At 47.1% G+C, this 24,866-nt stretch overlaps 1 protein-coding gene across 1 annotated transcript in view; it reads left to right on the forward strand.

The window, feature by feature from the left end:
* The window catches only part of LOC106592089 (phosphatase and actin regulator 3), an 83,992-nt gene that overhangs the window by 58,126 nt on the left and 1,000 nt on the right, over window positions 1-24,866 (forward strand). The window contains exons 9-11 of the mRNA XM_045691998.1: window positions 17,700-17,755; window positions 21,447-21,649; window positions 21,855-21,931. Coding sequence (XP_045547954.1) covers window positions 17,700-17,755; window positions 21,447-21,649; window positions 21,855-21,931 — 336 coding nt within the window. The remainder of the gene's footprint in view (window positions 1-17,699; window positions 17,756-21,446; window positions 21,650-21,854; window positions 21,932-24,866) is intronic.

Here is a 24,866-nt window from a genome sequence, read left to right on the forward strand (position 1 = left end):
AAATAATATGGTGCAAAGGAGCAAAATAAATAGATACAGTAGGGGAAGAGGTAGTAGTTTGGGCTAAATTATAGATGGGCTATGTACAGGTGCAGTGATCTGTGAGCTGCTCTGACAACTGGTGCTTAAAGCTAGTGAGGGAGATAAGTGTTTCCAGTTTCAGAGATTTTTGTAGTTCGTTCCAGTCATTGGCAGCAGAGAACTGGAAGGAGAGACGACGAAAGGAGGAGTTGGCTTTAGGGGTGACCAGAGAGATATACCTGCTGGAGCGCGTGCTACAGGTGGGTGCTGCTATGGTGACCAGTGAGCGGAGATAAGGGGGGACTTTACCTAGCAGGGTCTTGTAGATGACCTGGAGCCAATGTGTTTGGCGACGATTATGAAGCGAAGGCCAGCCAACGAGAGCGTACAGGTCGCAGTGGTGGGTAGTATATGGGGCTTTGGTGACAAAACGGATGGCACTGTGATAGACTGCATCCAGCTTGTTGAGTAGGGTATTGGAAGCTATTTTGTAAATGACATCGCCGAAGTCGAGGATTGGTAGGATGGTCAGTTTTACGAGGGTATGTTTGGCAGCATGAGTGAAGGATGCTTTGTTGCGAAATAGGAAGCCAATTCGAGATTTCACTTTGGATTGGAGATGATTGATGTGAGTCTGGAAGGAGAGTTTACAGTCTAACCAGACACCTAGGTATTTGTAGTTGTCCACAAATTCTAAGTTAGAACCGTCCAGAGAAGTGATGCTGGACAGGCGGGCAGGTGCAGGCAGCGATCGGTTGAAGAGCATGCATTTAGTTTTACTTGTGTTTAGGAGCAGTTGGAGACCACGGAAGGAGAGTTGAATGGCATTGAAGCTCGTCTGGAGGGTTGTTAACACAGTGTCCAAAGAAGGGCCAGAAGTGTACAGAATGGTGTCGTCTGCGTAGAGGTGGATCAGAGATTCACCAGCAGCAAGAGTGACATCATTTATGTATACAGAGAAAAGAGTTGGCCCAAGAATTGAACCCTGTGGTACCCCCATAGAGACTGCCAGAGGTCCAGACAGTAGGCCCTCCGATTTGACACACTGAACTCTGTCAGAGAAGTAGTTGGTGAACCAGGCGACGCAATCGTTTGAGAAACCAAGGCTACTGAGTCTGCCGATGAGGATGTGGTGATTAACAGAGTCAAAAGCTTTGGCCAGGTCAATGAATACGGCAGCACAGTATTGTTTCTTATCGATGGCGGTTACGATGTCGTTTAGGACCTTGAGCGTGGCTGAGGTGCACCCATGACCAGCTCTGAAACCAGATTGCATAGCGGAGAGGGTGCGGTGGGATTCGAAATGGTCGGTAATCTGTTTGTTAACTTGGCTTTAGAAAGGCAGGGTAGGATGGATATAGATCTGTAGCAATTTGGGTCAAGAGTGTCACCTCCTTTGAAGAGGGGGATGACAGCAGCTGCTTTCCAATCTATGGGAATCTCAGACGACACGAAAGAGAGGTTGAACAGGCTAGTAATAGGGGTTGCAATAATTTCGGCAGATAATTTTAGAAAGAAAGGGTCCAGATTGTCTAGCCCAGCTGATTTGTAGGGGTCCAGATTTTGCAGCTCTTTCAGAACATCAGCTGAATGGATTTGGGAGAAGGAGAAATGGGGGAGGCTTGGGCGAGTAGCTGTGGGGGGTGCAGTGCTGTTGAATGCAGTAGGGGTAGTTAGGTGGAAAGCATGGCCAGCCGTAGAAAAATGCTTATTGAAATTCTCAATTATAGTGGATTTATCGGTGATGACAGAGTTTCCTATCCTCAGTGCAGTGGGCAGCTGGGAGGAGGTGTTCTTATTCTCCATGGACTTTACAGTGTCCCAGAACTTTTTTGAGTTTGTGTTGCACGAAGCAAATTTCTGTTTGAAAAAGCTAGCCTTGGCGTTTCTAACTGCCTGTGTGTATTGGTTTCTAACTTCCCTAAAAAGTTGCATATCGCGGGGGCAGTTCGATGCTAATGCAGAACGCCACAGGATATTTTTGTGTTGGTTAAGGGCAGTCAGGTCTGGGGAGAACCAAGGGCTATATCTGTTCCTGGTTCTACATTTCTTGAAAGGGGCATGCTTATTTAAGATGGTGAGGAAGCCATTTAAAAAAAATAACCAGGCATCCTCTACTGACGGGATGAGGTCAATATCCTTCCAGGATACCAGGGCCAGGTCGATATGAAAGGCTTGCTCGTTGAAATGTTTCAGGGAGCGTTTGACAGTGATGAGTGGAGGTCGTTTGACCGCTGACCCATTACGGGTGCAGGCAATGAGGCAGTGATCGCTGAGATCTTGGTTGAAAACAGCAGAGGTGTATTTAGAGGGCACGTTGGTTAGGATGATATCTATGAGGGTGCCAGTGTTTGCGGCTTTGGGGTTGTACCTGGTGGGTTCATTAATAATTTGTGTGAGATTGAGGGCATCAAGCTTGGATTGTAGGATGGCTGGGGTGTTTTAAGCATGTCCCAGTTTAGGTCACCTAGTAGCACGAGCTCTGAAGATAGATGGGGGGCAATCAGTTCACATATGGTGTCCAGAGCACAACTAGGGGCCGAGGGGGGTCTATAGCAGGCGGCAACGGTGAGAGACTTGTTTTTGGAGAGGTGGATTTTTAAAAGTAGAAGTTCAAATTGTTTGGGTACAGACCTGGATAGCAGGACAGAACTCTGCAGGCTATCTCTGCAGTAGATTGCAACACCGCCCCCTTTGGTCGTTCTATCTTGTCTGAAAACGTTGTAGTTAGGGATGAAGATTTCAGAGTTTTTGGTGGACTTCCTCAGCCAAGATTCAGACACAGCTAGGACGTCCGGGTTGGCAGAGTGTGCTTAAGCAGTGAATAAAACAAACTTAGGGAGGAGGCTTCTAATGTTAACATGCATGAAACCAAGGTTATTACGGTTACAGAAGTCATCAAAAGAGAGCGCCTGGGGAGTAGGAGTGGAGCCAGGCACTGCAGGGCCTGGATTCACCTCTACATCCCCAGAGGAGCAGAGAAGAATAAGTATGAGGGTACGGCTAAAAGCTATAAGAATTGGTCGTCTGTGACGTCCAGAATAGAGAGAAAAAGGAGCAGGTTTCTGGGGGCGATAAAATAGCTTCAAGGTATAATGTACAGACAAAGGTATGGTGGGATGTGAGTACAGAGGAGGTAAACCTAGGCATTTAGTGATTATGAGAGAGATATTGTCTCTAGAAACATCATTGAAACCAGAAGATGTCATAGCATGTGTGGGTGGAGGAACTGAGAGGTTGGATAAGGTATAATGAGCAGGGCTAGAGGCTCTACAGTGAAATAAGCCAATAAACACTAACCAGAACAGCAATGGAGAAGGCATATTGACATTAAGGAGAGGCATGCTTAGCCGAGTGATCAAAGGGTCCAGTGAGATTCAGACAGCTAGCCGGGCCATAGGTAGCAAGCTGGTGGAAGATGGGAGGGAGGTCTGTTTTTAGCCACCTCGTGCGTTTCCGTCTGTGGGTTAGTGGGGTTCCGTGTGGAAGGGGGACCAGTCCAAGTTGGCAAAATAGTTAGTTGTAGTGGCCCAAGAAAAGTGTTCCGATAGACCTATTCAGATCGCAGCCGAAAAGACAGCTAACGATTAGCGGGCCGCAGATGGGCGATCAGGTTACGTCGCGACGGAGGGGCCAGTTGGATAACTCCCTCGGGCAGATAACGTCGGTGGTCCAGTCGTGAAGACCCGATGGGGCTCCGCATCGGCAGTAAAACGGGTCAGGATAGGTGAGTTGTAGCCCAGGAGACACTTCAGCTGGCTAGCTCAGGAATAGCCCAGGAGTGGCTGACGGAACTCTTCAGCTGGCTAGCTGGCTAGCTCCGTAATAATGTGTGTTAATTCCGTGACCGACGTTGCCAATAGTCACTCAGGTAGCAGCTAGTTAGCTGCAAGATCCAGGTGTAAATGTCCAGAGCCTGCGGTAGAAATCGGGGAAAGGAGAGAGAATAGGTCCGGTATGCTCTGGTCTGAGTCGCGCTGTACAAAAACTGGCGATAGCTTTTCGAGCTAATGGATAGCTGAGGACAGCTAACCGTGGCTAGCTGAACTTCAACGTTAGCCAGTGAAAATGGCTAACCTCTTGCTAGCTTCTGTTGTGGAATTCAGATGAGGTAAATAATACTTTATTTTTTAAATTGGTGAGGCGGGTTGCAGGAGAGTGCTTTGAGGTTGAGTTTTTAGAATTAAAAAAAAATATATATATAAAAAGATAAGTGAAGAAAAAATATGTAAATATATATATACACGGGACACGACAAGAGGAGGGTAGAGGACGTCTGAACTGCTACGCCATCTTGGGGAAGAAAAAAAAAACTACTAGTCTCTACTGGTCACTACTGGTCACTAGTCGTCACTTCTAATCTCTACTGGTCACTACTAGTCACTACTGGTCACTACTAGTCACTACTAGTCACTACTGGTCTCTGCTGGTCACTACTGGTCTCTACTAGTCTCTACTGGTCACTACTGGTCACTACTGGTCACTACTAGTCTCTACTGGTCACTACTGGTCTCTACTGGTCACTACTGGTCACTACTCGTCACTACTGGTCACTACTCGTCTCTACTGGTCACTACTGGTCACTACTGGTCACTACTAGTCTCTACTGGTCACTACTAGTCTCTACTGGTCACTACTGGTCACTACTGGTCACTACTGGTCACTACTAGTCTCTACTGGTCACTACTGGTCACTACTGGTCACTACTAGTCTCTACTGGTCACTACTGGTCACTACTCGTCACTACTCGTCACTACTGGTCACTACTGGTCACTACTGGTCACTACTCGTCAGTACTGGTCACTACTCGTCACTACTGGTCACTACTGGTCTCTACTAGTCACTACTGGTCTCTACTTGTCACTACTGATCACTACTGGTCACTACTGGTCTTTACTGGTCACTGCTGGTCACTACTGGTCACTACTGGTCACTACTGGTCACTACTGGTCACTACTGGTCACTACTCGTCACTACTGGTCACTACTGGTCACTACTGGTCTCTACTGGTCACTACTGGTCTCTACTAGTCACTACTGGTCTCTACTTGTCACTACTGGTCACTACTGGTCACTACTGGTCTTTACTAGTCACTACTGGTCACTACTGGTCACTACTCGTCACTACTGGTCACTACTGGTCACTACTGGTCACTACTCGTCACTACTGGTCACTACTGGTCACTACTGGTCTCTACTGGTCACTACTGGTCTCTACTAGTCACTACTGGTCTCTACTTGTCACTACTGATCACTACTGGTCACTACTGGTCTTTACTGGTCACTGCTGGTCACTACTGGTCACTACTGGTCACTACTGGTCTTTACTGGTCACTGTTGGTCTTTACTGGTCACTACTGGTCACTACTGGTCACTACTGGTCACTACTGGTCTTTACTGGTCACTACTGGTCACTACTGGTCTTTACTGGTCACTGCTGGTCTTTACTGATGTGTGTATGTTTGTTCTTCTGAGTCAGCAGCACTCTGGCACTCAACACTCCAGGCTGCTAATGGTACAACACGGTAACAGACTAATGGTACAACACGGTAACAGACTAATGGAACATTACGGTAACAGACTAATGGTACATTACGGTAACAGACTAATGGAACATTACGGTAACAGACTAATGGAACATTACGGTAACAGACTAATGGAACATTACGGTAACAGACTAATGGTACAACACGGTAACAGACTAATGGTACAACACGGTAACAGACTAATGGTACAACACGGTAACAGACTAATGGTACAACACGGGAACAGACTAATGGTACAACACGGGAACAGACTAATGGTACAACACGGTAACAGACTAATGGTACAACACGGTAACAGACTAATGGTACAACACGGTAACAGACTAATGGTACAACACGGGAACAGACTAATGGTACAACACGGGAACAGACTAATGGTACAACACGGTAACAGATATTTCATTTGTTTTAGTGTGATGTGTACTGTGATTTATGTGATCATTTGTAGTTGAAGACTCATTGAGATGTGATGCTCTTTATGGTTGTGTGGTAAAAGAGTTTGATATTTGTATTGTATGATTGAGACTGGGTTCACTCTACACTTCATGAATGGACAAACATTGCGTGACTAAGGTCACTTGAGTTCTCTGAACTTCTTTACCGGGCTGGACTCTTTAGGCCCGAGGTACAGGACCTTTCTGGAGGAACCAGAGGTCGTTGTTTGTTATATTATTATGTGTGTGATCATTTATGTTGGTAATACAACCCACGCAAAAGAAAGTTGTTTTTGAAGTTATTTCCAATGTTTTAGAGAGTTTATGAAAAGTGTATGTCCATCCTGACTTTTACATGAGTCCTTTGTATTGGTGTAGACTTGACAGATGAGACGGGACTCATTCCCTTCCAAACCAAAAGGAGAAATCAATATTTTCTCTGGCAGGCACATCCTACCTGGAACCCCTGTCAAAACTGTTACATGAAAAACAATAACCTCTAGTCAAAACCATTACTGTGTGTGTGTGTGTGTGTGTGTGTGTGTGTGTGTGTGTGTGTGTGTGTGTGTGTGTGTGTGTGTGTGTGTGTGTGTGTGTGTGTGTGTGTGTGTGTGTGTGTGTGTGTGTGTGTGTCAGCGCAGCACGCCACACTCGTCTGGTTCAAAATCACTTGGGGAAAAATATTTGACTGCATTAAACTGACATGATAAATGTCATGCTTCCTCATCATCACCTGGGAAATGTCAATATTTTGTGTCTTCTATGCTGTCAGAACATCTGTATTGACCAGGGAATACAGTTCAGTGTATTGTAGAGTACAGCAAAACCAGGGAATACAGTTCAGTGTATTGTAGAGTACAGCAAAACCAGGGAATGCAGTTCAGTGTATTGTAGAGTACAGCAAAACCAGGGAATACAGTTCAGTGTATTGTAGAGTACAGCAAAACCAGGGAATACAGTTCAGTGTATTGTAGAGTACAGCAAAACCAGGGAATGCAGTTCAGTGTATTGTAGAGTACAGCAAAACCAGGGAATGCAGTTCAGTGTATTGTAGAGTACAGCAAAACCAGGGAATGCAGTTCAGTGTATTGTAGAGTACAGCAAAACCAGGGAATGCAGTTCAGTGTATTGTAGAGTACAGCAAAACCAGGGAATGCAGTTCAGTGTATTGTAGAGTACAGCAAAACCAGGGAATGCAGTTCAGTGTATTGTAGAGTACAGCAAAACCAGGGAATGCAGTTCAGTGTATTGTAGAGTACAGCAAAACTCAGTTGGTTTTGAAGAGAAGAGGAGACGAGGGGAAGGGAAGGGAATCCTGGTGTGCTATATATAACTCTGTAGTTGTCAGCTCAGCTGAAATACTGCGGCACACAGCCCTAATCAATGTGTCCTCTTATGTCACAGGACCGCTGCTCTCCTCCCCTCGCTGAAAAGGAGGGAGGGGAGTGGGAGAAGGAGGCAGGTAGGCAGATTGTATTTTCTCCCTGATTGACTCTCCCATGTCCTGTTTTGTTGTGGAATATTGCTGTTACTGCAGTGATCTGCATCTCTACCCTCAGTAATACCAGAGGTGTCCTCTTCTCTCCTCTGGCTGTGTCTCAGTAATACCAGAGGTGTCCTCTCCTCTGGCTGTGTCTCATTAATACCAGAGGTGTCCTCTCCTCTCCTCTGGCTGTGTCTCATTAATACCAGAGGTGTCCTCTTCTCTCCTCTGGCTGTGTCTCATTAATACCAGAGGTGTCCTCTCCTCTCCTCTGGCTGTGTCTCAGTAATACCAGAGGTGTCCTCTCCTCTCCTCTGGCTGTGTCTCATTAATACCAGAGGTGTCCTCTCCTCTGGCTGTGTCTCATTAATACCAGAGGTGTCCTCTCCTCTGGCTGTGTCTCATTAATACCAGAGGTGTCCTCTCCTCTCCTCTGGCTGTGTCTCATTAATACCAGAGGTGTCCTCTCCTCTCCTCTGGCTGTGTCTCAGTAATACCAGAGGTGTCCTCTCCTCTGGCTGTGTCTCATTAATACCAGAGGTGTCCTCTCCTCTGGCTGTGTCTCATTAATACCAGAGGTGTCCTCTCCTCTGGCTGTGTCTCATTAATACCAGAGGTGTCCTCTTCTCTCCTCTGGCTGTGTCTCATTAATACCAGAGGTGTCCTCTCCTCTCCTCTGGCTGTGTCTCATTAATACCAGAGGTGTCCTCTCCTCTGGCTGTGTCTCATTAATACCAGAGGTGTCCTCTTCTCTCCTCTGGCTGTGTCTCATTAATACCAGAGGTGTCCTCTCCTCTCCTCTGGCTGTGTCTCATTAATACCAGAGGTGTCCTCTCCTCTCCTCTGGCTGTGTCTCAGTAATACCAGAGGTGTCCTCTCCTCTGGCTGTGTCTCAGTAATACCAGAGGTGTCCTCTCCTCTGGCTGTGTCTCATTAATACCAGAGGTGTCCTCTCCTCTGGCTGTGTCTCATTAATACCAGAGGTGTCCTCTCCTCTGGCTGTGTCTCATTAATACCAGAGGTGTCCTCTTCTCTCCTCTGGCTGTGTCTCATTAATACCAGAGGTGTCCTCTCCTCTCCTCTGGCTGTGTCTCATTAATACCAGAGGTCTCCTCTCCTCTCCTCTGGCTGTGTCTCATTAATACCAGAGGTGTCCTCTCCTCTCCTCTGGCTGTGTCTCATTAATACCAGAGGTGTCCTCTTCTCTCCTCTGGCTGTGTCTCATTAATACCAGAGGTGTCCTCTCCTCTGGCTGTGTCTCATTAATACCAGAGGTGTCCTCTCCTCTGGCTGTGTCTCAGTAATACCAGAGGTGTCCTCTTCTCTCCTCTGGCTGTGTCTCATTAATACCAGAGGTGTCCTCTCCTCTGGCTTTGTCTCAGTAATACCAGAGGTGTCCTCTCCTCTCCTCTGGCTGTGTCTCAGTAATACCAGAGGTGTCCTCTTCTCTCCTCTGGCTGTGTCTCATTAATACCAGAGGTGTCCTCTCCTCTGGCTGTGTCTCATTAATACCAGAGGTGTCCTCTCCTCTGGCTGTGTCTCATTAATACCAGAGGTGTCCTCTCCTCTGGCTGTGTCTCATTAATACCAGAGGTGTCCTCTCCTCTCCTCTGGCTGTGTCTCATTAATACCAGAGGTGTCCTCTCCTCTCCTCTGGCTGTGTCTCAGTAATACCAGAGGTGTCCTCTCCTCTGGCTGTGTCTCATTAATACCAGAGGTGTCCTCTCCTCTCCTCTGGCTGTGTCTCATTAATACCAGAGGTCTCCTCTCCTCTCCTCTGGCTGTGTCTCAGTAATACCAGAGGTGTCCTCTCCTCTCCTCTGGCTGTGTCTCGTTTGGTAGTAGTAGTCTGGTACTGGTAGTAGTAGTAGTCTGGTAGTAGTAGTAGTCTGGTAGTAGTAGTAGTCTGGTAGTAGTAGTAGTAGTCTGGTACTGGTAGTAGTAGTAGTCTGGTAGTAGTAGTAGTCTGTTACTGGTAGTAGTAGTCTGGTAGTAGTAGTAGTAGTAGTCTGGTACTGGTAGTAGTAGTAGTCTGGTAGTAGTAGTAGTCTGGTAGTAGTAGTAGTCTGGTAGTAGTAGTAGTAGTAGTAGTCTGGTAGTAGTAGTAGTCTGGTACTGGTAGTAGTAGTAGTGTGGTACTGGTTGTAGTAGGTGTCTGGTAGTAGTAGTAGTGTGGTACTGGTAGTAGTAGTAGTGTGGTACTGGTAGTAGTAGTAGTGTGGTACTGGTAGTAGTAGTCTGGTAGTAGTAGTAGTCTGGTACTGGTTGTAGTAGGTGTCTGGTAGTAGTAGTAGTAGTCTGGTAGTAGTAGTAGTAGTCTGGTAGTAGTAGTAGTAGTCTGGTAGTAGTAGTAGTAGTAGTCTGGTACTGGTAGTAGTAGTAGTAGTAGTAGTAGTAGTAGTAGTAGTAGTAGTAGTAGTAGTAGTCTGGTACTGGTTGTAGTAGTCTGGTAGTAGTAGTAGTCTGGTACTGGTAGTAGTAGTCTCGTAATAGTAGTAGTCTAGTAGTAGTAGTAGTAGTAGTAGTAGTAGTAGTCTGGTAGTAGTAGTGGTCTGGTAGTAGTAGTAGTCTGGTAGTAGTAGTAGTAGTAGTAGTCTGGTACTGGTAGTAGTAGTGTAGTACTGGTAGTAGTAGTAGTCTGGTAGTAGTAGTGGTCTGGTAGTAGTAGTAGTCTGGTAGTAGTAGTAGTAGTAGTAGTCTGGTACTGGTAGTAGTAGTGTGGTACTGGTAGTAGTAGTAGTCTGGTACTGGTAGTAGTAGTGTGGTACTGGTAGTAGTAGTAGTCTGGTACTGGTAGTAGTAGTCTGGTAATAGTAGTAGTAGTAGTAGTAGTAGTCTGGTACTGGTAGTAGTAGTGTGGTACTGGTAGTAGTAGTAGTCTGGTAGTAGTAGTAGTCTGGTACTGGTAGTAGTAGTAGTCTGGTACTGGTTGTAGTAGGTGTCTGGTAGTAGTAGTAGTGTGGTACTGGTAGTAGTAGTAGTGTGGTACTGGTAGTAGTAGTAGTCTGGTACTGGTAGTAGTAGTCTGGTAGTAGTAGTAGTCTGGTACTGGTTGTAGTAGGTGTCTGGTAGTAGTAGTAGTAGTCTGGTACTGGTAGTAGTAGTCTGGTAGTAGTAGTAGTCTGGTACTGGTTGTAGTCTTCCCTGTGGCTCAGTTGGTAGAGCATGGTGTGTGCAACGCCAGGGTTGTGGGTTCGATTCCCACGGGGGGCCAGTACAAAAAAATAAAAAAGATAAACTGAATGTATGCATGCACTACTGTAAGTCGCTCTGGATAAGAGCGTCTGCTAAATGACGTAAATGTAAAATGTTGTAGTAGTAGTCTGGTAGTAGTAGTAGTCAGGTACTGGTAGCATAAAGAGTGTTAAGTTTTGTGAGGGTTAGTTAGGGTGAGGGTTAGTTAGGGTTCGAGTTCGTTAGGGTGAAGGTTTGGGTTCGTTATGGTTAGATATGATGAGGGGTAGTATTAGTTAGGGTGTATGGGGATGAGGTAGATTGGATGGGCTATTTACAGATGATCTATGTACAGGTGCAGTGAGCTGCTCTGACAGCTGGTGCTTAAAGCTGGTGAGGGAGGTAAGAGTCTCCAGCTTTAGTGATTTTTGCAGTTCATTCCAGTCATTGGCAGCAGAGAACTGGAAGGAAAGGCGGCCAAAGGAAGAATTGGCTTTGGGGGTGAGCAGTGAAATATACCTGCTGGAGCGCGTGCTACGGGTGGGTGCTGCTATGGTGACCAGTGAGCTGAGATAAGGCAGGGCTTTCCCTAGCAGAGACTTGTAGATGACCTGGAGCCAGTGGGTTTGGCGACGAGTATGAAGCGAGGGCCAGCCAACGAGAGCGTACACGTCGCAATGGTGGGTAGTATATGGGGCTTTGGTGACAAAATGGATGGCACTGTGATAGACTGCATCCAATTTGTTGAGTAGAGTGTTAGAGGCTATTTTGTAAATGACATCACCGAAGTCGAGGATCGGTAGGATGGTCAGTTTTACGAGGGTATGTTTGGCAGCATGAGTGAAGGATGCTTTGTTGCGAAATAGGAAGCCGATTCTAGATTTAATTTTGGATTGGAGATGCTCAATGTGAGTCTGGAAGGAGAGTTTACAGTCTAAACAGACACCCAGGTATTTGTAGTTGTCCACATATTCTAAGTTAGAACCGTCCAGAGAAGTGATGTTGGACAGGCGGGCAGGTGCAGGCAGCGATCGGTTGAAGAGCATGCATTTAGTTTTACTTGTGTTTAGGAGCAGTTGGAGGCCACGGAAGGAGAGTTGAATGGCATTGAAGCTCGTCTGGAGGGTTGTTAACACAGTGTCCAAAGAAGGGCCAGAAGTGTACAGAATGGTGTCGTCTGCGTAGAGGTGGATCAGAGATTCACCAGCAGCAAGAGCGACATCATTTATGTATACAGAGAAAAGAGTTGGCCCAAGAATTGAACCCTGTGGTACCCCCATAGAGACTGCCAGAGGTCCAGACAGTAGGCCCTCCGATTTGACACACTGAACTCTGTCAGAGAAGTAGTTGGGGAACCAGGCGACGCAATCGTTTGAGAAACCAAGGCTACTGAGTCTGCCGATGAGGATGTGGTGATTAACAGAGTCAAAAGCTTTGGCCAGGTCAATGAATACGGCAGCACAGTATTGTTTCTTATCGATGGCGGTTACGATGTCGTTTAGGACCTTGAGCGTGGCTGAGGTGCACCCATGACCAGCTCTGAAACCAGATTGCATAGCGGAGAGGGTGCGGTGGGATTCGAAATGTAGCCCACGAATTAGCGTGTATACCTCTTCGGCTAGCCGGGAGATGGGCCTAGCTCGAGGCTAACTGGTGCTTGCTTCAACACGAGGAAAGTAATCAGGGTGCAGAACCATAAATACTCTTGTAAACCAAACCTAGTCTATTCTGGGACACCCTAGCCTCAACAGGCAGCCAGTTTAGTTCCTGAAAGCAGCTCCTGCCTATGTGAGTACGTGGACTCACCTTCAATACTACCCTGATCAGCTTATTCTGGGTTATGTAGAGCTTCCCCTTCATAAGTTTAGATAAGCCCCCGAACCAGGAAGTACTAGTGTCGTCATAAAGGCATTTTGGCTACGCTAGAGGGCAGTGACTTTCATGGAGTCCTTATCAAGCAGCATGAACTTTGCAGCCAAAAAACAGTCCTGGCATTAATCTTCCCTTGCACTTTAGTGGCCATTCTCACACCTCAAGGATGCATCCCAGGTAGCTAACAGAGGTTTTAGTAGTCAGCCCCCCCCCCCTAACTCCACTCTGATTTCAGAGGATCTACTCAATTTAGGTCTGGATACAAATACTTGCCTCAGTTTACGTAAATGCAGAGAGAGCTTTTTCCTAAGCCGTTTCCTAATGTTAGTAAACTCTGTGAAAAGTATGCACTCCAACACAGTTTTACTTTTGTGAGACACCATAAGTGTAGAGTCATCCGCATAAAGGAAAAGACGGCAAGAACAAGCATCTTTCATTAATGTACAATAAAAACAGCAGAGGCCCAAGCACGCTGCCCTGCGGAACGCCACAACTCATTGGTTTTGCCTGAGACAGTGAACCATTCATCTCTACTACTTGCTCCCTACCTGATAAATAGGACTTTAACCAGCCTAGAGGGATACTGCTAGTGCCTCCAGTTTGGAGATTAGGAGGAGAGGAGAAGGAGGTAGGGGAGAGTGGAGGAGAGGATAGGAGAAGAGAGAAGAGGGGAGAGGAGAGGAAAAGAAGAGGGGAGAGATTAGGAGGAGAGGAGAGGGGGTTAGGAGAAAGGAGAGGAGAGATTAGGAGGAGAGGGGGAGAGGAGAGGAGAGAGGAGAGGAGAGGGGGGAGAGGAGAGGAGGTAGGGGAGAGTGGAGGAGATGAGAGATTAGGAAGAGAGGAGAGGGGGGGAGAGGAGAGGAGGTAGGGGAGAGTGGAGGAGATGAGAGATTAGGAGAGGAGAGGGAGGAGAGGAGGTAGGGGTGAGTGGAGGAGATGAGAGATTAGGAAGAGAGGAGAGGAGAGGAGAGGAGAGGGGAGAGGAGAGGAGAGGAGAGGAGAGGAGAGGAGAGGAGAGGAGAGGAGAGGAGAGGAGAGGAGAGGAGAGGAGAGGAGGAGGGGAGAGTGGAGGAGATGAGAGATTGGAAGAGAGGAGGAGATGAGAGATTAGGAGAGAGTGGAGGAGATGAGAGATTAGGAAGAGAGGAGAGGAGAGGAGAGGAGAGGAGAGGAGAGGAGAGGAGAGGAGAGGAGAGGAGAGGAGGGGAGGGGAGAGGAGAGGAGGGGAGGGGAGAGGAGGGGAGAGGAGAGGAGGGGAGAGGAGAGAGGGGAAGGGAGGGAAGGGGAGGGGAGGGGAGGGGAGGGGAGGAGGGGAGGGGAGAGGAGAGAGAGAGAGGAGAGAGGAGAGGAGAGGAGAGGAGGGGAGGGGAGGGGAGAGAGAGGAGAGGAGAGGAGAGGAGAGGAGAGGAGAGGAGAGGAGAGGAGAGGAGAGGAGAGGAGAGGAGAGGAGAGGAGAGGAGAGGAGAGGAGAGGAGAGGAGAGGAGAGGAGAGGAGAGGAGAGGAGGGGAGGGGAAGGGAGGGGAGAGGAGGGGAGAGGAGAGGAGAGGAGAGGAGAGGAGGGGAGGGGAGAGGAATGGAGGGGAGGGGAGAGGAGAGGAGGGGAGGGGACACACACAACATCTCGGTGGTCCCTACCGTGCAGTGCCTAGGTCACAGCTGAGCCCTCAGAATGGCTGTTCTATTTCAGTTCTGTAACCCAGGTGTCCTGCTCCACCTCTCTCTGCCAGCGCTGGGCCGGGACATAGACTGGCCTTTATATAGACTGGCCTTTATATAGACTGGCCTTTATATAGACTGGCCTTTATATGGACTGGCCTTTATATGGACTGGCCTTTATATAGACTGGCCTTTATATGGACTGGCCTTTATATAGACTGGCCTTTATATGGACTGGCCTTTATATAGACTGGCCTTTATATAGACTGGCCTTTATATAGACTGGCCTTTATATAGACTGGCCTTTATATAGACTGGCCTTTATATAGACTGGCCTTTATATGGACTGGCCTTTATATAGACTGGGCTTGCATCCCAAATGTTAACGTATTACTTTAAAGTGCACTAGTTTGACCAGGGCCCATAGGGGACAGGACCAGAACAGGGACAGGACCAGAACAGGGACAGGACCAGAACAGGGACAGGACCAGAACAGGACCAGTTAGAGTAGCATAGCTTTGTCTTGGTTCCAGAGAGGAGTGATGTGCAGTTCGTGAACGATTCATTATTTTTTTGAACTCTTTTTATTGACTCAATATTCATGAGTCGTTTTATCAGAGTGATTCGTTCATTTTAGTCGTTCGTTTGACCTGCTAGTGCTGTGCGGAGTGGCCACAATGAGTCCTACAGCAGGACTAATACAGGACTAACACAGGACTAATACAGGACTAACACAGGACTAATACAGGACTAATACAGGACTAACACAGGACTAATACAGGACTAACACAGGACTAACACAGGACTAACACAGGACTAATACAGGACTAATACAGGACTAATACAGGACTAACACAGGACTAATACAGGACTAATACAGGGCTCAGCGGTTCCACAGACATGCTCTGACTTTCTGTCATACGCGCGTAGGAAAATACATCATGAGCGTAGGAAAAAAAAGACAATTTTAGAGCTAATACTTGATTGCATGGTGCAAGAAGGGATGCAATTAATTGATTATTGAATGGTTTGATACACACAGCCTTTTCTCCTCCGACTCGAGAACGAATCGTTTGGTGGGCTGCGTTCGCGAACGACGTGCGTATCACCTTTACCGCAGTCAAACTATCCGCCAAGAGTCGTTCACAGTCTAGTCCGGACGCGGCCACAAATAGATGTCGTTTCAAATGTATCAAGAAATAACCTTATTGGTATACCTAGCAACCAACAAAATGTACATTGTTTAAAGCACAAGTTTACAAGTCTCCGTAAAAAAAATGACAGCTCCAAATAATCCCCCTTTACTGAACGTCATGTGAAGGAAGAGGCCTGGCCGGCCTGGTACAGCTCCTGGATGAGGAAGAGGCCTGGCCGGCCTGGTACAGCTCCTGGATGAGGAAGAGGCCTGGCCGGCCTGGTACAGCTCCTGGATGAGGAAGAGGCCTGGCCGGCCTGGTACAGCTCCTGGATGAGGAAGAGGCCTGGCCGGCCTGGTACAGCTCCTGGATGAGGAAGAGGCCTGGCCGGCCTGGTACAGCTCCTGGATGAGGAAGAGGCCTGGCCGGCCTGGTACAGCTCCTGGATGAGGAAGAGGCCTGGCCGGCCTGGTACAGCTCCTGGATGAGGAAGAGGCCTGGCCGGCCTGGTACAGCTCCTGGATGAGGAAGAGGCCTGTAGAATTAAAAGACTGTTTCCAGTTTTTAGTTCACTGGTTGGGGGTCCTGCTGAACGATTCGAAAAGACCCGAGTCAGTAAAAAAAGGGAGAAACTTGCCATCACTACTGTCTGCCTGCTGAGTCTCTGGCTGCAGCATTTTAAAGCGTGAACCTTTTGAATCGTAGGTGGGAATTTCCTCCCACGTAGAGAGACGCCTTTCCCCTCCTTGCGGATGGCGGCTGTGCTGTAGTGAAAAGGTTATCCGCTATCCGGGATCCTTGGGACCGTAGCAAAAGCAAAAGCTCTCCAGCACCAAGTACATTTTACTAGAACCTTTATTTAACTAGGCAAGCCAGTTAAGAACAAATTCGTATTTACAATGACGGCCTACACCGGACCAGTGATGGAAAAAGTGCCCAATTGTCATAGTTGAGTAAAAGTAATGATACTTTAATAGAAAATGACTCAAATAAAAGTTAAAGTCGCCCAGTAAAATACTACTTGATTTAAAGTCTAAAAGTATTTGGTTTTGAGTATACTTAAGTATCAACAGTAAATGTAATTGCTAAAATATACTTAAGTATCAAATGTAAAAGTATAAATCATTTCAAGTTCCTTATATTAAGAAAATCAGAAGGTATGATTTTCTTGTATTTTACATTTATGAATAGCCAGGGGCACACTCCAACACTTAGACAGCATTTACAAACGAAGAATGTGTGTTTAGTGAGTCCTCCAGATCAGAGGCAGTAGGGACGACCAGGGATGTTCTCTGTTTAGTGAGTCCTCTAGATCAGAGGCAGTAGGGACGACCAGGGATGTTATCTGTTTAGTGAGTCCTCCAGATCAGAGGCAGTAGGGACGACCAGGGATGTTCTCTGTTTAGTGAGTCCTCCAGATCAGAGGCAGTAGGGATGACCAGGGATGTTCTCTGTTTAGTGAGTCCTCCAGATCAGAGGCAGTAGGGACGACCAGGGATGTTCTCTGTTTAGTGAGTCCTCCAGATCAGAGGCAGTAGGGATGACCAGGGATGTTCTCTGTTTAGTGAGTCCTCCAGATCAGAGGCAGTAGGGATGACCAGGGATGTTCTCTGTTTAGTGAGTCCTCCAGATCAGAGGCAGTAGGGATGACCAGGGATGTTCTCTTGATAAGTGTGTGAATTGGACCATTTTCCTGTCCTGATGAGCATTCAAAATGTAATGAATACTTTTGGTTGTCAGGGAAAATGTATGGAGTTAAACATACATTATTTTCTTTAGAAATGTAAAGTAAAAGTTGTCAAAAAATATATAAATAGTAAAGTACAGATACAAAAAAAATGACTTAAGTAGTACTTTGAAGTATTTTTGCCTAAGTACTTTACCCCAGTGCATCGGACAGCACTGCGTCAGTAGGCAGACAGAATAGTTAGATAGGAGAGAGCCGAGCAGACACTAACTGAGCTCAGTTCTTCATCTCTACAGGATCATACACATTTATCATTTTACTTTCCAGTCCTTCCTGTTTTATCTTGCACTTTGGAAATATTTATTGAAGGGAAAAGAACGCTCTAAATCTGGACAAATATTCTCCAATCGGGACTTTGTGTTTTGTAGCGTGATTAAAAACGCGCCTCGCTTTCTACCCCGATGTGGAGGCGCTCTCGGTTCAGTCCCAGAAGAGGGTTTCTGGACTCCAGATGGTACACTAGGAAGTGTAGATCCTGGAGCGGTTCTGCACGCCGACTCAGACTTCTTGACTTCTGCTGCTGCTAGTAGAGACTGTCAGTCTGTCAGAGACTGTGACCTGACTGGAGGACCGGAGGGAAACAGACAACAACATCATGGTTCAGAATGTGATTCTGGTGTTTTTCCGCAGGCGGCTGAGCCAGAGACCGGCGGTAGAGGAGCTGGAGAGTCGGAACATCCTCAAACGTGAGTATTGGATCATGATACATCGTTTATAATCGATTAAAACAAGAGGATATAATAAATATGATCCTTTATATCGGATCGTAGTTTATTATCAGTTTTTAATAAGTGAAACTGTCCGTGTCTGTCTGTATCGACTCTCCAGATGAGACGGATGGACTTCAGTGCAACATGATTAAAAGTCTAAATTACTTCAGTGTTGAATTTATTGCCATGGTGATTAATACATGTTGCATGGAACTTCAACACTACGGTTAATACTGCATTTGTTTCTTTTAAAAAAAAATGTTTTTTTTTAAAACAACTTTGTTAGGGCCCACGGTAAGGCAGGTAGCCTAGTGCTTAGAGAGGCAGGTAGCCTAGTGGTTAGAAAGGCAGGTAGCCTAGTGGTTAGAGAGGCAGGTAGCCTAGTGGTTAGAGAGGCAGGTAGCCTAGTGGTTAGAGAGGCAGGTAGCCTAGTGGTTAGAGAGGCAGGTAGCCTAGTGGTTAGAGGAGGCAGGTAGCCTAGTGGTTAGAGAGGCAGGTAGCCTAGTGGTTAGAGAGGCAGGTAGCCTAGTGGTTAGAGAGGCAGGTAGCCTAGTGGTTAGAGAGGCAGGTAGCCTAGTGGTTAGAGAGGCAGGTAGCCTAGTGGTTAGAGGAGGCAGGTAGCCTAGTGGTTAGAGAGGCAGCATAGCCTAGTGGTTAGAGAGGCAGGTAGCCTAGTGGTTAGAGGAGGCAGCGTAGCCTAGTGGTTAGAGAGGCAGGTAGCCTAGTGGTTAGAGAGGCAGGTAGCCTAGTGGTTAGAGAGGCCGGTAGCCTAGTGGTTAGAGAGGCAGCGTAGCCTAGTGGTTAGAGAGGCAGGTAGCCCAGTGGTTAGAGAGGCAGGTAGCCTAGTGGTTAGAGGAGGCAGGTAGCCTAGTGGTTAGAGGAGGCAGGTAGCCTGGTGGTTAGAGAGGCAGGTAGCCTAGTGGTTAGAGAGGCAGGTAGCCTAGTGGTTAGAGAGGCAGGTAGCCTAGTGGTTAGAGAGGCAGCGTAGCCTAGTGGTTAGAGAGGCAGGTAGCCTAGTGATTAGAGAGGCAGGTAGCCTAGTGGTTAGAGAGGCAGGTAGCCTAGTGGTTAGAGAGGCAGGTAGCCTAGTGGTTAGAGGAGGCAGGTAGCCTAGTGGTTAGAGAGGCAGGTAGCCTGGTGGTTAGAGAGGCAGGTAGCCTAGTGGTTAGACGAGGCAGTTGGCCTAGTGGTTAGAGAGGCAGGTAGCCTAGTGGTTAGAGGAGGCAGGTAGCCTAGTGGTTAGAGAGGCAGGTAGCCTAGTGGTTAGAGAGGCAGGTAGCCTAGTGGTTAGAGGAGGCAGGTAGCCTAGTGGTTAGAGAGGCAGGTAGCCTAGTGGTTAGAGGAGGCAGGTAGCCTAGTGGTTAGAGGGGCAGGTAGCCTAGTGGTTAGAGAGGCAGGTAGCCTAGTGGTTAGAGAGGCAGCGTAGCCTAGTGGTTAGAGCGTTGGACTAGTAACCGAAAGGTTGCAAGTTCAAATCCCCGAGCTGACAAGGTAAAAATCTGTCATTATGCCCCTGAACAAGGCAGTTAACCCACTGTTCCTAGGCCGTTATTGAAAGTAAGAATTTGTTCTTAACTGACTTGTCTAGTTAAATAAAGTCTAGTTTAATTAAGGTAAAACGAGATTGCATCATAGTGCTTGAGGCGTCACGAAAGACCCGGGTTCGATCCTGGGCTGTGTCGCAGCCGGCTGAAACCGTGAAGCGGGGTACAATTGGCCCAGCGTCGTTCGGGTTAGGGGAGGGTTTGGCCTGCGGGATGACCTTGTCCCATCATGCTCTAGCGACTCTAGTGACGGGCGGGCGCAGTGCGCACTGACACCGTCGTACGGTGTTTCCTCCGACACATTGGTGCGGCTGGCTTCCAGGTTAAGCGAGCAGTGTGTCAAGAAGCAGTATGGTTGTGTTTCGGAGGACGCATGGCTCTCGAACCTTCGCCTCTCCATACGGGAGTTGCAGGACAAGACTGTAACTCAGCCTTCCCTGTAGCTCAGTTGGTAGAGCATGGTGTTTGCAACGCCAGGGTTGTGGGTTCGATTCCCACGGGGGCCAGCACAGAAAAAAAAAAATGTATGAAATTGTATGAAATGTATGCTTTCACTACTGTAAGTCGCTCTGGATAAGAGCGTCTGCTAAATGACTAAAATGTAAAATGTAAAAAATGTAACTACCAATTGGATATCAGGAAAAAGGGTGTAAAAATAATATACAGAACCAGTTAAAAGTTTGGACACACCGACTCATTCCAGGGTTTTCTTTATTTTTACTATTTTCTACATTCTACATTTCTACATACAGAACCGAGGTCAGGGTCCAGTCGTCAGAACCGAGGTCAGGGTCCAGTCGTCAGAACCGAGGTCAGGGTCCAGTCGTCAGAACCGAGGTCAGAGTCCAGTCATCAGAACCGAGGTCAGGGTCCAGTCGTCAGGTCAATGTCAGGGTTCAGACAGTGCGGATGATCATAACTACATCACCATGGCAACAAGATGGAATGCACGGGTCAATGTAGACTATCCTACTTCCATCTCTCTCCCTCCATCTCTCCTCCCTCCATCTCTCTCCATCTCTCCTCCCTCCATCTCTCTCCTCTCTCCATCTCTCCTCCCTCCATCTCTCCTCCCTCCATCTCTCCTCTCTCCATCTCTCCTCCCTCCATCTCTCTCCTCCCTCCATCTCTCTCCTCCCTCCTCTCTCCTCTCTCCATCTCTCCTCCCTCCATCTCTCTCCTCTCTCCATCTCTCCTCCCTCCATCTCTCCTCCCTCCATCTCTCCTCCCTCCATCTCTCTCCTCTCTCCATCTCTCCTCCCTCCATCTCTTTCCTCTCTCCATCTCTCCTCTCTCCATCTCTCTCCTCCCTCCATCTCTACAGCTCTCTCCTCACTCCATATATCTCCTCCATCTTTCTCCTCCCTTCTTCTCTCTCCTCCCTCCATCGCTCTCCTCCCTCCGTCTCTCTCCTCCCTCCATCTCTCCTCCCTCCATCTCTCTCATTTCTCCAGGTATCTCCTCCCTTCTTCTCTCTCCTCCCTCCATCTCTCTCTTCCCTCCATCTCTCTCCTCCCTCCGTCTCTCTCCTCCCTTCATCTCGCTCCTCCCTTCATCTCTATCTTCCCTCTCTCTCTCCTCCCTCTTTCTCTCACCCTCCTCCATCTCTGTCCTCCCTTCATCTCTCTTCCCCATCTATCTCCTCCCTCCCTTCATCTCTCTTCCCCATCTATCTCCTCCCTCCTCCATCTCCTCCCTCCTCCATCTCTGTCCTCCCTTCATCTCTCTTCCCCATCTATCTCCTCCCTCCCTCCATCTCTATCTTACCTCTATCTCTCTCCTCCCTCTTTCTCTCTCCTCCCTCCATCTCTGTCCTCCCTTCATCTCTCTTCCCCATCTATCTCCTCCCTCCCTCCATCTCTATCTTACCTCTATCTCTCTCCTCCCTCTTTCTCTCTCCTCCCTCCATCTCTGTCCTCCCTTCATCTCTCTTCCCTCTATCTCCTCCCTCCCTCCATCTATCTCCTCCCTCCATCCATCTATCTCCTCCCTCCATCTCTCTCCTCTCTCCATCTATCTCCTCCCTCCATCTATCTCCTCCCTCTCTCCATCTCTCTCCTCTCTCCATCTCTCCTCCTGTACTGTGTGTTTCTGACCTGTTGTTCTTCCTGTTTCATCTCCAGAGAGGAACGACCAGTCAGAGCAGGAGGAGAGGAGAGAGATCAAACAGAGACTCAACAGGAAGTTGAACCAGCGTCCAACAGTAGATGAGTTAAGGGACAGGAAGATACTGATTCGATTCAGTGACTATGTTGAGGTGGCCAAGGCTCAGGACTACGACCGCAGGGCAGACAAACCCTGGACAAGGCTGTCTGCTTCAGACAAGGTCAGCTCAACTCACACACACACACACACACACACACACACACACACACACACACACACACACACACACACACACACACACACACACACACACACACACACACACACACACACACACACACGCACACACACACAGCTGAGCTCCTGTTTTTACCTCTACCACCTGTTGTTGCTGTTGACATGGTTGTTGTTGATGTGTTCTCCAGGCAGCAATAAGGAAGGAGCTGAATGAGTTCAAGAGTAACGAGATGGAGGTTCACAATTCCAGCAAGCACCTGACAAGGTATGTGAGGGTGATGTGTTGTGTGTGTGTGTGTGTGTGTGCGTGCGTGCGTGCGTATGTGTGCTTTTGGTTTTACTATCCTAGATTGTTCAGGGTCTGAGCTCTCCACTCCCCTCCTCTACTCTACAGAGGGAGTTAGTCTGAGCTCTCCACTCCCCTCCTCTCCTCTACAGAGGGAGTTAGTCTGAGCTCTCCACTCCCCTCCTCTACTCTACAGAGGGAGTTAGTCTGAGCTCTCCACTCCCCTCCTCTCCTCTACAGAGGGAGTTAGTCTGAGCTCTCCACTCCCCTCCTCTACAGAGGGAGTTAGTCTGAGCTCTCCACTCCCCTCCTCTCCTCTACAGAGGGAGTTAGTCTGAGCTCTCCACTCCCCTCCTCTACTCTACAGAGGGAGTTAGTCTGAGCTCTCCACTCCCCTCCTCTCCTCTACAGAGGGAGTTAGTCTGAGCTCTCCACTCCCCTCCTCTACTCTACAGAGGGAGTTAGTCTGAGCTCTCCACTCCCCTCCTCTCCTCTACAGAGGGAGTTAGTCTGAGCTCTCCACTCCCCCTCCTCTACAGAGGGAGTTAGTCTGAGCTCTCCACTCCCCTCCTCTCCTCTACAGAGGGAGTTAGTCTGAGCTCTCCACTCCCCTCCTCTCCTCTACAGAGGGAGTTAGTCTGAGCTCTCCACTCCCCTCCTCTACTCTACAGAGGGAGTTAGTCTGAGCTCTCCACTCCCCTCCTCTACTCTACAGAGGGAGTTAGTCTGAGCTCTCCACTCCCCTCCCCTGCTGTCGCTACACCCCCTTTCTATCTGACACAGTTATAAAATCCTGGGTTGCTTCTCCACAGAGGAACATTATCTAACTATTCTATTCAGTTTCTGTCCAGCACTCAGAGGACAGATCACCTTCTATCCATTCAGTTATTAATAGATCACCTTCTGTCCATTCAGTTATTAATAGATCACCTATAGATCAACTTCCGTCCATTCAGTTATTAATAGATCACCTTCTATCCATTCAATTATTAATAGATCCCCTATAGATCACCTTCCGTCCATTCAGTTATTAATAGATCACCTTCCGTCCATTCAGTTATTAATAGATCACCTTCCGTCCATTCAGTTATTAATAGATCACCTTCCGTCCATTCAGTTATTAATAGATCACCTATAGATCACCTTCCGTCCATTCAGTTATTAACAGATCCCCTATAGATCACCTTCCGTCCATTCAGTTATTAATAGATCACCTTCCGTCCATTTAGTTATTAATAGATCACCTTCCGTCCAGAAAATGTCACGTTACAGCAGAGATCCGTTGTTTTGGATAGAGATGATATAGAGATGACAAAGAAGACCAAGAAATGGTCAGAGAGGGCGCTTCCTGTTTGGAATCTTCTCAGGTTTTGGCCTGCCAAATGAGTTCTGTTATACTCACAGACACCATTCAAACAGTTTTAGAAACTTAGGGTGTTTTCTATCCAAATCAAACAATTATATGCATATTCTAGTTACTGGGCAGGAGTAGTAACCAGATTAAATCTGGTACGTTTTTTATCCGGCCGTGCAAATACTGCCCCCTATCCCCAACAGGTTAACAGATCACCTTCCGTCCATTCAGTTATTAATAGATCACCTTCCGTCCATTCAGTTATTAATAGATCACCTATAGATCACCTTCCGTCCATTCAGTTATTAATAGATCACCTATAGATCACCTTCCGTCCATTCAGTTATTAATATATCACCTTCCGTCCATTCAGTTATTAATAGATCACCTTCCGTCCATTCAGTTATTAACAGATCACCTTCCGTCCATTCAGTTATTAATAGAGCACCTTCTGTCCATTCAGTTATTAACAGATCACCTTCTGTCCATTCAGTTATTAATAGATTACCTATAGATCACCTTCCGTCCATTCAGTTATTAATAGATCACCTTCCGTCCATTCAGTTATTAATAGATCACCTTCTGTCCATTCAGTTATTAACAGATCACCTTCTGTCCATTCAGTTATTAATAGATCACCTATAGATCACCTTCTGTCCATTCAGTTATTAACAGATCACCTATAGATCACCTTCCGTCCATTCAGTTATTAACAGATCATCTTCTGTCCATTCAGTTATTAATAGATCACCTTCTGTCCATTCAGTTATTAACAGATCACCTTCCGTCCATTCAGTTTTTAATAGATCACCTTCCGTCCATTCAGTTATTAATAGATCACCTATAGATCACCTTCCGTCCATTCAGTTATTAATAGATCACCTACAGATCACCTTCCGTCCATTCAGTTATTAATAGATCACCTTCGGTCCATTCAGTTATTAATAGATCACCTTCCGTCCATTCAGTTATTAATAGATCACCTTCCGTCCATTCAGGTATTAATAGATCACCTATAGATCCCCTTCCGTCCATTCAGTTATTAATAGATCACCTTCGGTCCATTCAGTTATTAATAGATCACCTTCCGTCAATTCAGTTATTAATAGATCACCTATAGATCACCTTCCGTCCATTCAGTTATTAATAGATCACCTTCCGTCCATTCAGTTATTAATAGATCACCTTCCGTCCATTCAGTTATTAACAGATCACCTTCTGTCCATTCAGTTATTAATAGATCACCTTCCGTCCATTCAGTTATGAATAGATCACCTTCTGTCCATTCAGTTATTAATAGATCACCTATAGATCACCTTCCATCCATTCAGTTATTAACAGATCAACTTCCGTCCATTCAGTTATTAATAGATCACCTTCCGTCCATTCAGTTATTAATACATCACCTTCCGTCCATTCAGTTATTAATAGATCAACTATAGATCACCTTCCGTCCATTCAGTTATTAACAGATCACCTTCCGTCCATTCAGTTATTAATAGATCACCTATAGATCACCTTCCGTCCATTCAGTTATTAACAGATCACCTATAGATCACC

Source organism: Salmo salar, chromosome ssa12, assembly GCF_905237065.1.
Source record: "Salmo salar chromosome ssa12, Ssal_v3.1, whole genome shotgun sequence".
In the NCBI taxonomy this organism is placed as follows: Eukaryota; Metazoa; Chordata; class Actinopteri; order Salmoniformes; family Salmonidae; genus Salmo; species Salmo salar.